Below are 16,376 nucleotides of genomic sequence, written 5' to 3'. Positions count from 1 at the left end.
TATACACCTACAGGTCTCATATTATATCGTTCTCGAAATACATACCTCTCTACGCAACCGTGTCCCTCAGAAAACAATAAACGTATTTCTCCTAGCTCATATAATATTTTATTAGTCAAATCGTTTGAAGCTCATTCAACTCGTAATTGTTTGAGAGAAAAACAATTCCCTGTAGGTCTATTCCGACAAGAGCTAAAGAACAAAGACATCTCGACAGCACCAATAAGAAGATTCCGCAAACTGACAAACTATACTTGGAGAGACACTATTTTGTGAACGGTTCCATCAAGTCATTCATGTTTCGATACAATTGATACTTGAGAATAGTGGTATTTTCAATCACATTTAAATATTGATTTTCTATAACACTTTAAACAATGATAAAAAATAATTGGTGTATTCGTACTTGTTAGATACGTGTTTTCGTAGTAGGTTTCATTACACTGTTAGATAAGTTTGATTTTTTTCTTTCTCGTTGCTTCATTAATGGTGGCACGGAACCAAACTTTTCGCGGTTATAACGCAAAAGCAAAAACCATTTGTATATCTGGAGTTGAATCTATTTGGTAATTGCATAAGAATATTATTAGAAAAAATGTGTATAATTTTATAATTATTTTAAGCCACTATGAAACACATCATGAAAAGTATACTCTAATATGAAAAATATTCGTAAAGTAGGTACCTATTAAAGACAAATCCAAAAAACGACACAAAAAGTTGTAACAGCCGACAGCTATTAAATTACGCGAGCGATTTATAAATGTAAAATATTTCTGTAAAACAACCCGTATAATATTTCTTCACCTGAATACTTTAAACGTTATTTAAGCTAGAAAAATACGCTAAAACTAGCGCTGAGTTTTAAGTGTCATCATGTTGAATATGAACACAATTTCCACCGTACTATTTCCCGGATGGGCTATTCTTCATTCATAATAGTGACATGACTATCACAATAGGACAAGTAGAAAAATTACCTCGTCACGTGAAACTACAGCTATTTATTTGCATTTTCTTGGCGTTCATTTTGTAGGAAAACGTGTAGAACTATGTTGTGTTATAAGATGAAGTTTTTTTGGTAACACGAAAATAAAAAGAAGATCTATTTCACGCAAAATACTAACAAAAAATTCTTAGCCAATGTTAATAAAGTATTCACTTAGAAACATTGTTTATTTATTCCACCGACCGACGATCTGTGTAGCCGTGCTTTCTGTTTAGATCTCAATGAAAGAAGCGGGGGTGCATCACAGAGCGAAGTGACGCTACACCAGCACTTATTCATGCAAAAGTCGAATGGTTACTTGAATTCTTAGCTGAAGCACTTGTCGGTTTACGAGCGTAGAGCGATTTAATCCACTTAAAACGCAGAGCACAAACTCGGGACCGACAAAGCTCTCAGCCGCTCTCATTTAAAAATGGAAATAAACTTCGAGCCATCTTTGAGTCGACGCGCGACCGCTGGCTGAATTCTAAGTGCTGTTCCACTGGCTAGCTGCCGATTCCTTTTTGGCTTGATGGATCGCATCCTGCCCCCCGGACTACTCCATTTGTACTCTTTGTTCTAACAATTCATTGAAGACGTTCCTCCTCTGCAGACGCGACGATTCTATTCGTAGAATGCGTATTACAATATGTAACGCACGCGCTGGCCGCGCTTTTCAAATTCTCCGAGACTAATTTAGATTTACACATACTTAGATTTAAGCTTTAAATTAATTGCCAAATATTCGAATCTATCTGAAATACGAGTTCACAAATATTTTAAACGGAAACAGATGTATCCAGAAGTCTGAATAGACTAATCAAAAAACGTTATTTGAATGCGGAATACCATTATGGAAAATGTTTATATATTTAAGACTTAAATCCCCGTATTTGAGAGACCTTTCGCGGTATTTGCAATGTTTATTTAAGCGAGGAATTACTTGCCCGAGGAGCATGTCTTTGGTCCAAGTCTTAATGAAAGAGTTCGTTTGCCAGCAAGAATATTTCGTTTTTGTTTATTTTGTTGCTTGATGGCCTTCCGCGAGTTACGACATCGGTTGTCTCGCGTTATTAACTTTCATCCTTAAGGATAACAGCGTTTTGTAAACGATTTCTGGTGTAAAAGGTTCGTTCAGAACAATTTAATGCCAGATGATACAATGAAAACTAAATTTTAGATACTCCAACTTTAATTCAAATTTAAATCATATTGATCTTCACTTTATATATCTGAATTGGTACGTTCCATTTATTTATTTTTTGCCTAGGCAACATGTTTCACTATGAAATTACTTAATTAAGATATTGTTTATTCTTACTCTACGCTAGTATTTATACGAACAGAAACCACTATAGTGTTCTATGTTCCATACCATCTATGTTTTGACAGCTATTGGTAGTTCACGGAATATCGATTACTTCGTTCAAACGTTAATTGCACATGAACTAAAATACACTTGCACACGTAGACTAAATGTCACTATTCTTAAAGTTTTAACAAAATAATAAAAGCATGCAAGACGCAATTATTTTCCACAAAGATCTTTAACTTGATTTATCTATATTGTTTTATATTATTGACGAGGATAATAGTATTACGAATAGTAGGAGTATAGCTGTCAAAATGATAAATGAATAACTGCAAGCTACAGCTTATTTTAGATCCCCTTTTTATTATTCAATACACAACGCGGTCGGAAAAAAGTTCAGTTCAACATAACGTAAATCCCTCCCAGTGATTTCTCTAACAATTCAAATTAGTGAAACTACGTAGTTAACTGGAATTTTGCAAAAGGTTACATGATTAATTTACGATCCCTTTCCATAACCTGCTCGTTTTAATTGCCTCCTTACTTTTTCGTCCAGCGGAAATTGCGTGGAAGGGATCCAGGCAAATAGGCCCCTAGGTGCCGCATAATTACCTACTATTTTTTATTTTATTCCAGATCCGTTGCATAATTTCCTTCCCTCAAATTAAATTAGTTCTGATGAAATTTTGCTGTGATGTTAGCTTCATAAAATATGTCTTTTGTCGGGCGGATTTTTGTATTATCAAATCTATCTGAATAAAATCTTTACGTTTCTCGTTAGGTAATGAATTGTATTGTTCTCACTTCTCGTATAGAATATTACAAAAATCGTCGTTATCCTATGCCTACCTACCTATATAAATATTCTAATTGTTATTTCATTTGCCAACAGGACGGCGACCGGGGCTACTTAGAAGGTCTCGCATCAAGATACGCCGATCTCTTCTCCACGCACTACGGGGATGTGCTGGACCACCTGGAGGAGCTTCGGAGGCACGAGTGGGAGGAGATGTCCCCGCGGATGCGCGTGATCGGCGGCCCGGGGACCCCGCAGACCCCACCGTCCGCCAGCCCGGGGTCCTTGGCGCTGAACAACTTGACCACATCACATTCACAGCCCATTTATGTTCCCGGAAAATATTCTGTAAGTTAATATATTCGTGATTTTTTATGGTTAAGGGCTTGCTGATAAAGACTGAATTATTTACTTATTATTTTAGACTTTATTTTCATACTCGTTTGTCATTTTAACTGACAGATAATTATTATAATAGATTAGAATTTTAATCAAATTATGTTGCGCCATATCAAGCAAAAAAAATGTAAAGATCTACGTAATGCCTGAAGAATTATTAATATCACTTTACGTTCTCCGAAATATCCTCTAACATCTGTTATAATATAATTTATATACTTTAACATTTATATTCCGAAACAAAATCTAATTAAAAGTTTGGTTTATATTTGGTTAAATTAAAACCACAAAGAGGAATGGCAAGTTTTACGTTACTTGTACCATTAAATAATACGAGAGTACCTATTTAATAAGGTTATCTCAAGGTTTTGTTTTATTCCTTGGATATTGTACATTTTATTGATATTTTTAATATGTGCTTAGGTATACCTATCGCATTTAACGCAAGAATTTATTAATTTGTTTGGGTAGTTGTGTATAGTTATTTAGAAGTTTTCAATTTATATAAATCTCCGAATTACACATAAATATGTGTATTTCGTAGGTTAGTAGACCAAATGCGTAGTTTCAAAAATGCAATTTGCAATATTGATCAACTAGCTGTTCCGCGCGGTTTCACCCCCGTGGCTCCACTCCTGTTGGTCGTAGCGTGATGATATATAGCCTATTATATAGCCTTCCTCGATAAATGAGCTATCTAACACCGAAAGAATTTTTCAAATCGGACCAGTAGTTCCCGAGATTAGCGCGTTCAAACAAACAAACAAACAAACTCTTCAGCTTTATAATATTAGTATAGATTAACATCATAATATAGTTATAAGAAATACTTGGTTTATATTATTATTTATTATCAGTGACTAATTGCCTCCGCCAATTACCCGTATCGCAAAATTGTTATAGTGACGAAGGAAGTGCTATCTTAGCAATAAATTGGATGTGAAATAGTGGCTTATTGATAAGGAATGTTACTATTTGTCGTTCCACGCCTATCATACTCGCTGTATTTATAGCATAGATATGCTTTTTATGTCGTACCTACGATCTACATATTTTAATTAAAATTAACCATTAAATTTACTTTAAAATCGTTATTTGATATGAAATGCCAAAACAACGCCAAATAAGCAGAGCATATTTGGATTTGGAGCATAATTAATAGACCGGGAGATACTGACACAAAATTTCGAGTCATTTGTAACAAGGATGGCGGTTCTACAGGGGTCTTAGTACGCAATGACAAAAAGAAAAATGATGGTGTGAACGCTGGTACCGGTGGCTTAGTCGCGTGGGCGTTTGTCGAACTCGTCGGAAAAATAGCGAAAGTCAAACGATTTGTAACACAAAAATTTTAGAATTTACCGATAGCCCATAAAAAAGTAGTAGGCGGTAGTGTCATGCCATACTTTTCCGGTGTGACTTACAGCCCGCCATACCGATGCGAATGTGTTGATTTAAATAAAACAATCATTCAACCATTTGTACCAGGCTAACTTTTGCACAGGTAACTATCGTCGTGCAGCCATTTACGAAAATCGCCACGCCATACTTTTCGGACGATTCCAAATGGTCGCCATACGGCCGAAAATCTGCAAAAAATTTTTATTTCGCCAAACTTTTTGTACCAGTATTGCATTTGGATTTTTGGAGAGTATTTGATAAAATGTGACCATTATTATATTTGCCATACTTCTAGTAGGGGGAAAAAGTGCTGTCATACTTGAAAACTTAATTTATTATTAATTTATATAAATGAAGATTTCCAACACATAGATCTTTGAAATTTTGTATTTATATTTGTTGATCCTCAAACTTACAGGAAAAATAAGTGCCATACTGTTACAAATCGTTTGACTTTCGCTATTTTCCGCCGAGTTCGACTAACGCCCACGCGACTAAGCCGCCGGTACCAGCGTTCACGCCATCGTTTTTCTTTTTGTCATTGCGTACTAAGACCCCTGTAGAACCGCCATCCTGTTACAAATGACTCGAAATTTTGTGTCAGTATCTCCCGGTCTATAAATGAATAGCATGTTCATCATAACGTCACATATTTCATTATTTGATAAAAAAAATGTAGAGCTATTATATATTTCTCCACCTCATATTTCAAATTTTTGCGCAATACTAAGAATAATAACAATTATAATTTGCAGAACAAAAGATTTATCATATTTCCAATAATACGCATAACGTGAAGAAAACAAAGCATTATGTGTTGTGTATATCATATTATATTTTCTGAGATTTTGTGAACTTTTAAGAAGATCGAGAATGTTTTTAATATTCTGACTTAATATTTCTTTCGTTTTATAAAGAATACATTCGAAAGCAAAGTATACGACATAGGTGATTTCTATACATTTATGATTTTCGTAACAATAATATGAAAAGTCTTTCCAGCCTTCAAGCTGTTTGACGGATAAGGAAGAAGATGAAATTTACGGTTTCGGCTACGGTGTGTTTGGAAAGCAAATGTTGCAGCGGCAGCAGCAGCAGAAACTTCTCTTGGCGCAGCCCACGCAGCCCTTGATGCACAATCAGCAACATAACTATCAGAGGTAAGAACATTCTAGAATAATTTAATTTTTCCAGAATAATATGACTATGTATACCTCTGTAGGTATTTTTACCTGTGTAAAACACCTCTGAAGCTGCGGGGATACCGTCAATCCATAAAACGACGTACCTATACAATTAGTTTTTCTAAGTAGGCAATGAACATAAATATATATCTGACTAAATATCACGTTACAAAAATCATTTATCCATACTAACTATAGAAAGCTCACTTCGCAGGAAAAACTAGAAATACCTTATTTTTGCCAGACAGTTCTAACGTACGTGGAACATCACTTAAATCGGTATTATAATCATGAGGTAATTATAGCTGCATTATAAATCGGATTCAGTTAGCTAATGCCCAGTATAAAGCGAGGGCAAAATTTAACTGTTAACGTCAACGTAGCGAAGCGAAATGTACCGGCATTTAATAAAAATGTTAGAATAGAGTCGATTTATGAAGCTCATGAATTTTATTCTCCACCAATACACAATGTATTGTCTCCATTCAAATTCTAAACTAACGCAGTATCGGAATATATTACAAAAATACTAGTATTTAAAACAAAACTATTTAGGGCGCTCAAAAGCTCTTAACCATGTTACACAGTTACAGTATTATTATTACTTCAAACATTATCAATATTACTCCTCCTACACATATACATCCTCTTAAATATTTTCTATTCCTTTATATAAACAGATATAGTTTTATTCGCAATCCAGAACTTAATCATAAGTTATTTCAACTATTACTTATAAAATAAAATTTTACGTGAATGTCGAAATGATTATCTAAATTGAAATCCGAAGTTCGATTGGCAACAAAATTCGGTCAAATAGTTTAAGCATTTAAATGCATTTAAAGAATTTCCTTTCTATTTTTCCGCTATTTGTGTTTGCTGGTGACCTATTTTACTGTTACATTTTCTCTTCCTGAAATATACTGAAGCTAGATATAATATTCCTAGATGTTTGATTGTATAAATGCAGCGACTGCAGCATTTCACAGATTTTTTTGTATTGAATATTCCAATCCGTTGAAACAAGCGTGTGCATTGATTTTCTACTTTTTTGTAGGACACGAATAAATAACGTGGCTTTTGAAGTTTTATTATGATAATGTAACATTTCTTTTCATTTGTAATATCATCGTCCTACGTCACAAAGGTACAAAAAATTATTATATTTTTTTAGATACGCTTTTCCGGGCTAAACCGTGGGAGGAAGGTAATAAAGCTGGTTAGCTAAATCTGGGGGCACGGCAGTGCCCCCGCCAAGTCGAGCAAAAAAAAAGCGGCACGGCCGTACCATCCTTTTCTCGAAGCAATTCGGGCCTTTTTCGACCCCCTATAATTCGGTTGTGGATAAAGCAAGAAACCTGAATCTTCAGTAACTAATCCGGCATTGTATAAACACGGAATATTTAAAATTTCAGTCAATTTGAACCAGTAGTTTAAGAATGACAACTTGTTAAAGTTTCTAAATTTTGTCACTCACTGACTCACCGATCATCAAAAGTCCAAGGCACTTCTAGCAGACTTAGAAGCTTCGTATTTGGAATACATATAGAGTTTAGTGTCTTAATCATGGGAAAACTTAAATATTTTGTAATTTCGGTCCAGTTTTCCAAATACACCAACTGCATCAATAACTTTGTAATCCCATATAAATATATGGGATTACAAAGTTATTTATGCAGTTGGTGGTTGGTGGTGGTTATAAATTTAATAGGTGTAGATAGGTACCTACCATATGAGGCAAGGGAGGGGGTATAGGGTGGGTAAGGGTGTGTTTAGCCCATGAAACTGAACAACATTATTACTTGTAAAATGGTCGACGTAATGAAAAACACATGATTGGACATGTCTTGAAGTACGAAAATCTAATAAAACAATATATTATAATTTAAATCTGTTATATATAAATTATTGGCGATAGAATTAGATTAGGTGTGACTACAAAAAAAGACCGCGAGTTACTCTCGACTAGATTATTAACTCTCAAGTCCGATTCAAATGAAAACAGATTAACTGAAATAATTAAACACCTCTCGAAACTTCCTGATGATACCGTTTGCTTATTGCCTACAAAAAATATGTGTCAACAATTAAATACTGCAATGCTAAGATCTCTCCCACATCCTGAAATAAATCTTATAGCTATAGATAGCATTGATTGTCCCAGGTACCTAACAAAAAGAGCTCGTGAATGTATAAAAAAATCTGAAGACGATGCTTCTATGACTGCAGGTCTAGAAAAGAACATAATTATAAAAATAGGCGCAAAAGTCATGTTAAGGCGAAACATTGACGTGAGTCTCGGTTTAGTTAATGGATCTATCGGTATAGTGCGAAAAGTAAAGGTTGATCCTGAAAATTCAAAAATAATTAAGAGAATATATATCACATTTAATAATGAACCTAATGCATACGAGCTTGGTCCGGTCAAAACTAAATTTGAAATTATTAATAGAGCTTATGTTCATCGCGAACAATTTCCCATATGTATAGCCTATGCTATAACTATACATAAAAGTCAGGGCCTAAGCCTAAGTAATGCGCTGATGGATATAGGTTCTGCAGTGTTCACATCCGGTCAAGCTTACGTGGCACTTTCGAGAGTTACAAGTCTGGGCGGTTTACATCTCATTAATGTCCACTTTGGAAGTATTAAAGCGCAGGAATCATCAATTTGTGAATACAACAGATTAAGAAGTAGTATCAGATTAAGTAGAAGTAGTCCAAGTCGATCTATTTGTTTAAAACGTTAAATATTTTTAATATTGGCATGATAATAACTTATGTAATAACTTAAGACAGAAGGTCCTTCAAGTAGACACTAAATAGATTAACCGACTTGGTATTACATGGATCTCACAACTTTTGACGGTAGAAAGACTGAGCTGCGAGACTTGGGTTTTTTACAGGATGTTTTTGATGGGATATGTATATGCGGATTGTATCTTTATTTCTAATATAAAACATTACATTACGAATGTCACAATTTTGTGATTTTAATTATTTAACTAAAGTTCGTTATTTGACCTTCTCCAGTTGTTATAATAATAGCTTATCTTACAATTTTATGAAAAAGGATCTGAACTACTCTTACATTTTCATAACAGCTTTTACAAGCATTTCTACTCAATCGTCCAAGTTTAAATGGAAGCGAAATACCAACTAACTATATGACTATAATAAGGGTTCGCAAACGAATGTATAACTGTTTCATTCCAATGTTAAATAAATTTAAATTAACGAACCAAGATATGTCAGCTCCTACGGATTTATAATAGAGGTTTTACTGTAATTATTTCAACTAAATCTAAGGATTTGTGCTCCTGAAGGTACAGAGATAAAATCAATTACAGAGTTACGGATGCCGTTTTATCTTGATGATAATTAATTTTATCGTGAATACAGGTCTCATTTTAGGAACTATATATTGAAGTTATCGATTTATTGAGTTGAGAAATAATTTATGAAGTAAATTAGATGACTTTCAGTGACTGTGTTGTATTTTTGATGTATTTGACATATTTTATTTTATGTGCTTTATGTGTTTTTATTAATTTGTATTTTATGTGTTTTAGCCATGTTTTAATTGAATTTTATATATTTTTTATTTCATGGATGTTTCAAATTTCAAAATTTTAATCATGTTATCATTGTAGTATTAATTTTATGTATTCTTGATAAATTTTTAATTATGTGATGAATTTTATGTTTTTTCGTCAATGGATGATAAACTTGATTAAGTATGTATTTTTAGACTTTTAAAACTGAAAAATTTTAAGACATTTTTTTTTATAATTGTTGTATACGCCTGCTTTATGGCCAATTCAGTTTATGAAATAATTATTAATGTATTTCTGTATATTGTATTAATTGAGTCATTATTGGTGTGTCTAATAAATAAATAAATAAATAGATACAGACGAAACTAATCCCAATAGGTATAATCTGAATATACCTGATAATCTATTGTTTTGTGATGTGTCGGAATTTTGTAGTGAAAAATTTTAATAAAACACATAAATAAGAATTTGAAAAATACAATTCAAAATAAACATATTATTATCTCGATCAATATGCTATTGTCAAATGGTTGCCGAGCATTGGTCTAATTTGTATAAAATATCGTATAATTTATGTAAATATCTTCTATATTAGCATATCAACATTGTAATAATTTGAATCAAAATCTGTTAATTGGTAACTTATTGCAATAATTGTATTAGCATAACTTCAACTAATAAATTATATTAATGATATTATACTTCATGCTTGGTTACAATATGAAATAATGTGTGGGTAGAAAACACGTGTTTATAAACAAATTATATTGATAAATTTGAATATAAAACGATTGTAGCTGTTTCAGACATAAATTAGAAGTAAAAAAGGTTGTGACAACACAATTTTTGTTTCTACATTATGCAAAGTTATAATTAAAAATCATATAACAACCTGAACTGATGCTATAAATTTTGAGTGGGTGTAAACTGGTATACCGCGTAATATAAAGTCTCTGAGGGTACTTCATCTTTATAATATTTTCTTCGAATATCTGATAGTGTATGACACTTCATTCTTATACGCTTGCCATAAAAGATCTTGAGTACATGACAAATATCTGTAGTGTGTTTATATTGCATAACTGATTTTATAATCTCACTGTTCTTTTGTACTAAAACTGTGTACACATGAAAACTTGAAACTACTTAACCTACTTGTTATGTACTTACTAGTGGTGTTTATTTTAATCTTTAAGTGTGATTAGGCAATCGAAATGTCCACATAAATTTCGATGTATCGAGTGAATACGATTGATTTGCTAGTATAATGATGAACTTCAGGCTGAACTTAAATGTGTGATAGATATAAACATTAATAAAATAAACACACTACAATAGGTTTTTAAAATAATAATTACCAAGAAAAACTAAACAAAGTGGAAAGTATAAGCTTCACTATATAAAGATGAATTACCAAGAAGAGACAATCCATTTGAAGTCGTTTTATTTTACTATCCCATTCAAATCCACATCCCATGTGAGACATCCGCAATTAATTGTGGTGGGTGGTTTCGTTGGGCGCTTGCTTCCCTTACTAACTGTATTGGCTCATTTCTCCTCCAATGATACCAATAAATATAATATTATTTACAACTTGTTGTATGTTTATTTAGTGCTTTGTCATATTTAAACGAAATCTGCTTTCCAGATATAGAAAAAAGACTCAAGTGGTATGAGTTTGCTTTCGATTATCGTTTGAAACATGATGATGTGTTTTAATATGTTAATTTTCTATTACTCTAAGGGCCGATTTTTCAATGCTTGTATAAAACTTATCCGTCCAATAAAGTATTACACGATAATATGAAAATGTCACGTAAACTGTCAAATACGGGCAATTAGAATACGTTTTTAAAATGGTAGTTTTATACATTATTCGACGAATAAGTTTTATCCAAGCATTGAAAAATCGGCCCTAAAGCTTATCTTTCCGTTGTAGAAACATCGTCTTGCGAATGAGGGCCGTGCTAAAACTATGGCTAAAACATACTCGACTACTAATATAATACTAGGCTATATAAAATGATTAGAAATATGCTCTTAGATTAGGTAATCTAATACATAGGTATGTAATAAAATGTTGGGACAGGAGTATACAATGATTGAATTAATTGGAGGTAGGAGGACGTATAAACTATAAATCCTTAATAGTGTAAAAGATTGTCATATGTTAGAACTGTAATGCTTTCCCCGCAAACTATTTTACTAGAAGTTTCTACTATTAGTTAAATCAGTCATTTAGATCGAGCCATACAAGTTGTAGACGCAAATATTAAGTTCGACGTATCTCAGTTAGTCAATTAACACTATTCGTGGAGGGAATACACTAACAAGCTGTGTGATTACAGCCAGCGAAGATACGGGACCTTAGATTCACGGTATGTAAAGTGACGAACATACTGGGGAATGTTATATCCCTATATGCTAAGAATAGTCTGGAAAGAATAGGTGTCTGAATAAGTGTGGGGATTATATAATCTGTTATTGTAAACACTTATAAATGAGCCTGTCTCGAGACTAAATAATATTTTTGTATTTAACTGTATGTTGAATATTATCTATTAACATGAACTAAGGCCGTGCATTCAATTATACTTAATGATTATTTTTTTATAATGCAATTAAAGGAAAGCGTCCGCGTAACTTTTCCGGGTTGATCCTTTTTCTGAGCGACTCCGATCCAAATAGATATCTGATAAGCTTTCAAAAGTATTTCCAATTCTGAAAGGGTTATCCTTTATTAAAATAGCAAAAAGGTTGACTGAAGAAAATTCCATGCGAATCATTGTTTTTTCCAAAAGAAAATTGAACATTTTCCAAATAAAACATTGTTATTAGGAGTATCCCGAACATGAAAATTAGTTCCCTGAGCATAATCTTAGTTCTTTAATCTTAATATTTGTAGCAAATTTATTTGTTAGTGTGAAACCGCCTTTACTTCAGTGGATTTATTTAAGTGCCTGCATAAATGCGCAATGCTTCGTTCCGTTCATGTTATCTGTTGTGTTTAGCGATGGAGGTTTAAATTGGGACCGGTTATAGTCGGTTGTTTTAAAAGCAATTAACCGACCCAACCGTTAAAAGTGGTTAACGCTTCAGCCCAACAATCGACTGATGAATTCAAAAATGTCGCTGTAAATTCTGTTATTTAAACACTAAAATAATTGTGAATGTTTGAAATGACGCCGCGGTAATGTACAATGATTTTGATAGTTTGCGGGTTCTGGTTGTTATGAGAGTTATTTGTTAAATACTCCTCCTTTAATATTTTTATAATTATTTTACAAACCCTCAAAAATGGGAAATATTTTAAGTGCTACACTTAAAGACAAATATTTATTCAGTCTTGGAATTCGATCTTATTTTTTCTTTGTTTGACGGAAATTGAGGTATCGCCATGGATATGAATATTTTATTTTAATTGTAACCTTCCAAGTACCTGTATAGTATTCAACAATAACTGCATAATATAACTTTTTAATTTTGTAGCCTAACAGCCGCCGAGTCTAGTAGACTGATCGATCATCCACCCCTTTCATTGTAGAAACAACACCTCCATCATTCACTACAGTTGCATGTATAACGAGAGCTATACACATTAATAAAGTCACGTATTAACTAAAATACTAATATTTTCTTATAATTTATGCAGACTCCGACTCAGCTTAAGATTAGTCTCAATTGAAGCTCATATTATATTCTAGATAATAACACACGCTTATTAGCACCTCGTCTCTCATCTTATACACTTGAGATTGCATGCAGTCGCTTTGTAGCTTATCAATCTAGTAGGATTTATCCTGCGTAGTGTAGAAATGAATTAAATTAATAAATCTACTGCTACATAATATTGAAATAAATTTGGTGGCAATTATCGTGGACTAGTATTTCAATTTGTTTGTGATATCAGACGCTGTAGTTTTAACGTATGATTCATTAGAATAATGGAGGAAGCACTTATAAGATAATTTATATGTTTGTTTTATAAATATTATTAAAAACTAGCTGTCCGCCGCATCTTCGCCCGTGGTACAATATTTAGCCTATAGAACTTAGAGATCACCTACCTACATATTCAACGATGAAATAATTTCTGAAATCGTCCAGAATTTTCTAAGATTAGCGTTTTCAAAAACCCGAATTCTTCAGTTTTAATCTTTAACAAGAAAGTATAGATTCGTGATACTAATACACCTTACATCAGGCATATCTTATAGCCAAGAATAGTTCGATCATAACACACATAGCATGCCACCCAGTGTGTGCGGTAGCTGTAACATAGCCCCATAATATTATATTATAGCCATTATTCTATAGACATGATTCTCAATCTCGTTTTATGTTGCTTTACCCTACATTTTAATACCAGACAATATACAGTTTATGTATGTTACAGCTTTTTATTATCTTGAGTAGTAAATTTTTATTTTCTCATCATCACTGTTACTTAGAAGCGGTCATAAAATGTTTTATCCCTAAATTATTGAAAAAAAAGTGTAATCAACGAAAGTTTGTCATTACCATACATTTCCCTTTTGTGGGAAGTATTGATTAAAGATATCGCTCAAACAAGCTAATTCACTCTGTATCTACTCGTATTTTAATTATATCCTTTATATATTATCAAACTAGATTTCCGCCCGCGGCTTCGCCCGCGTTTTCAAAGGAAAACCCGCATAGTTCCCGTTCCCGTGGGATTTCCGGGATAAAACCTATCCTATGTGTTAATCCAAGTTACCCTCTATATGTGTGCTAAATTTCATTGTAATCGGTTCAGTAGTTTTTACGTGAAAGAGTAACAAACATCCATACATCCATACATCCTTACAAACTTTCGCCTTTATAATAGTATTAAGATTAAGATTAAGATATTAAGATTAAGATGTATCTCTTACATTTATTAAGTACTTACTTAAAAATTTACTCACAAGGGACCTTATTTTCTGACAAAGTAACCACAAATGTTTTCATATCACTTGACAAACGTTGAACAACTTTCTAATAAAGTTTGATGTTTAAGAAGACAAATCTAGTATCTGAATTTGAAATTACGTTAATCTCAAGAAAACCAAGAGCTACTCAAACAGAAAGTTTTCTTAAGTCTGACTCGCAAATCTGAACGTATCTCACTAAGCGATTTTAATATTATTGCCGTTGTCTCCGTCTTGTTTTTGTTATTTTGCTTATTCAGAAATACGCTTTTATTTTCGTTTTCAAATTTTGTATTCACCGGGTATAAATTTGATGTTTATTTAGTCTATAGCATAACTTAGACTATTTTTATGCTGACCATGCGTAAACAGCTTTACCTAGTGATGCTTGAATAGTAATTAGAAAATGCAGATTAATAATGTATAGGTAACTATTTTTTTGACAGAATTCAATTCAAGCTTTGCTGCTATGATTATTTTAAGATAAGCAGATTGACCTATTTTTCCATTTGCAAATGTTAAATTTGAGAAAGACAATGAATATAATATTGACACCGGGATAGTTTTGAGCCCTATAATAGGAATCAAACAAAGAAATAAGTTATCACTACATAGTATAAAAGAAAGTCGCTTTCTCTGTCCCTATGTCCCTATGTTTGCTTAAATCTTTAAAACTACGCAACGGATTTTGATGCGGTTTTTTTAAATAGAACGAGTGATTCAAGAGGAAGGTTTTAGTATATAATTTATTAGGTTTTAGACAAAGCGGGCGAAGCCGTGGGCGGTAAGCTAGTTGACTTATAAAGTTTATTTTTTTAAATTTAATTAAGAACGTCCTTTTTCGCTTGCCTTCCTATATATTTATTGATTTTTTTTTGTGTTTTATGATCTCATACATAAATAAATTAAGGCTAGAACCCTTCAATGTCTTTCACCTCCAAAGCATACGCATGATTGCTCCCGTTAATTTATATTCGTCCAACTAAATTGGTCCCAAAATCAATATTCATTGCATCGTTGCATGCTCCGATACGACTTGTGTTGATTTATGGCCCATTGTGGAATATAGTTTGATCCGAATACATTGTTTAATACTTTAATACCACAAGCTATATATAGGTTTATTGCGTGCCCAAGGTAAACTGTAACTGGGTGGGATTTTTCATAATGCTTATCTTTTTTGTTCAGTGGCTATATTTACGTTCCCTGATAGTTTTATCTATTGATTGCTTTTATTAAATGCGGCTTTTCTATATCGTGTGGCTTTAATTAAATATATTTCATATCTTATGAATAAGCAAGGTATTACTATTTTAAGCTAGCGTATTGTATATTCTTAAAAGGCGTGAAAATTTTAATAGGGCCTTCTTTGTAAAACAGCTCGTCGTAGTAAGTACGACAGGTGCGTAATAATTACGTCCCCATACACACATCATATAAACCCCCGCGAAATTTAATAACCCCGCTTTACAAATTTACGCACTCATTACCGGCACTCATTCTACCCACAAACGTCATTAGTGGGATATTGTTAATAACTCAATATACCGAAATTTAATTTTTGGAGCTGCATTTTTTCATAGCCAGCAGGCGTCATTATTTAATTACGAATGAGTTTTTATTTTTTATGTGAAACTCATATTTCGCGGCGTGGGTATAAATAAACTGAATATATTCTTTTATTCGGTTCAGATAAATATTGTTTGATATGTCTGAAAGCTGAAAAGTCATGAGCCACAAAAGTTCATATTAGTATTATTGGGATAATTTGGTTTGATTACTTGGTTAATCTATAAGTTCAAATACCT

General features: G+C 32.8%; 1 protein-coding gene across 6 annotated transcripts in view; it reads left to right on the top strand.

Annotated features, from left to right (window-relative positions):
* LOC149485200 (uncharacterized) overlaps positions 1 to 16,376 on the top strand; it is a 116,089-nt gene that overhangs the window by 78,697 nt on the left and 21,016 nt on the right. For 5 of the 6 annotated variants that reach the window (XM_089699942.1, XM_089699941.1, XM_089699943.1 and 2 more), the window contains exons 2-3: positions 3,193 to 3,444; positions 5,890 to 6,056. In XM_089699942.1, the coding sequence (XP_089556068.1) occupies positions 3,193 to 3,444; positions 5,890 to 6,056 (419 nt within the window). The remainder of the gene's footprint in view (positions 1 to 3,192; positions 3,445 to 5,889; positions 6,057 to 16,376) is intronic. The other variant, XM_089699939.1, reaches the window with a different exon arrangement.

Source organism: Colias philodice, chromosome 10 (assembly GCF_061535455.1).
Source record: "Colias philodice isolate Cphi_HAF_F1 chromosome 10, ilColPhil1 Martin Lab GWU primary, whole genome shotgun sequence".
NCBI lineage: Eukaryota > Metazoa > Arthropoda > Insecta > Lepidoptera > Pieridae > Colias > Colias philodice.
This window is presented reverse-complemented; position numbering and strand designations above follow the sequence as displayed.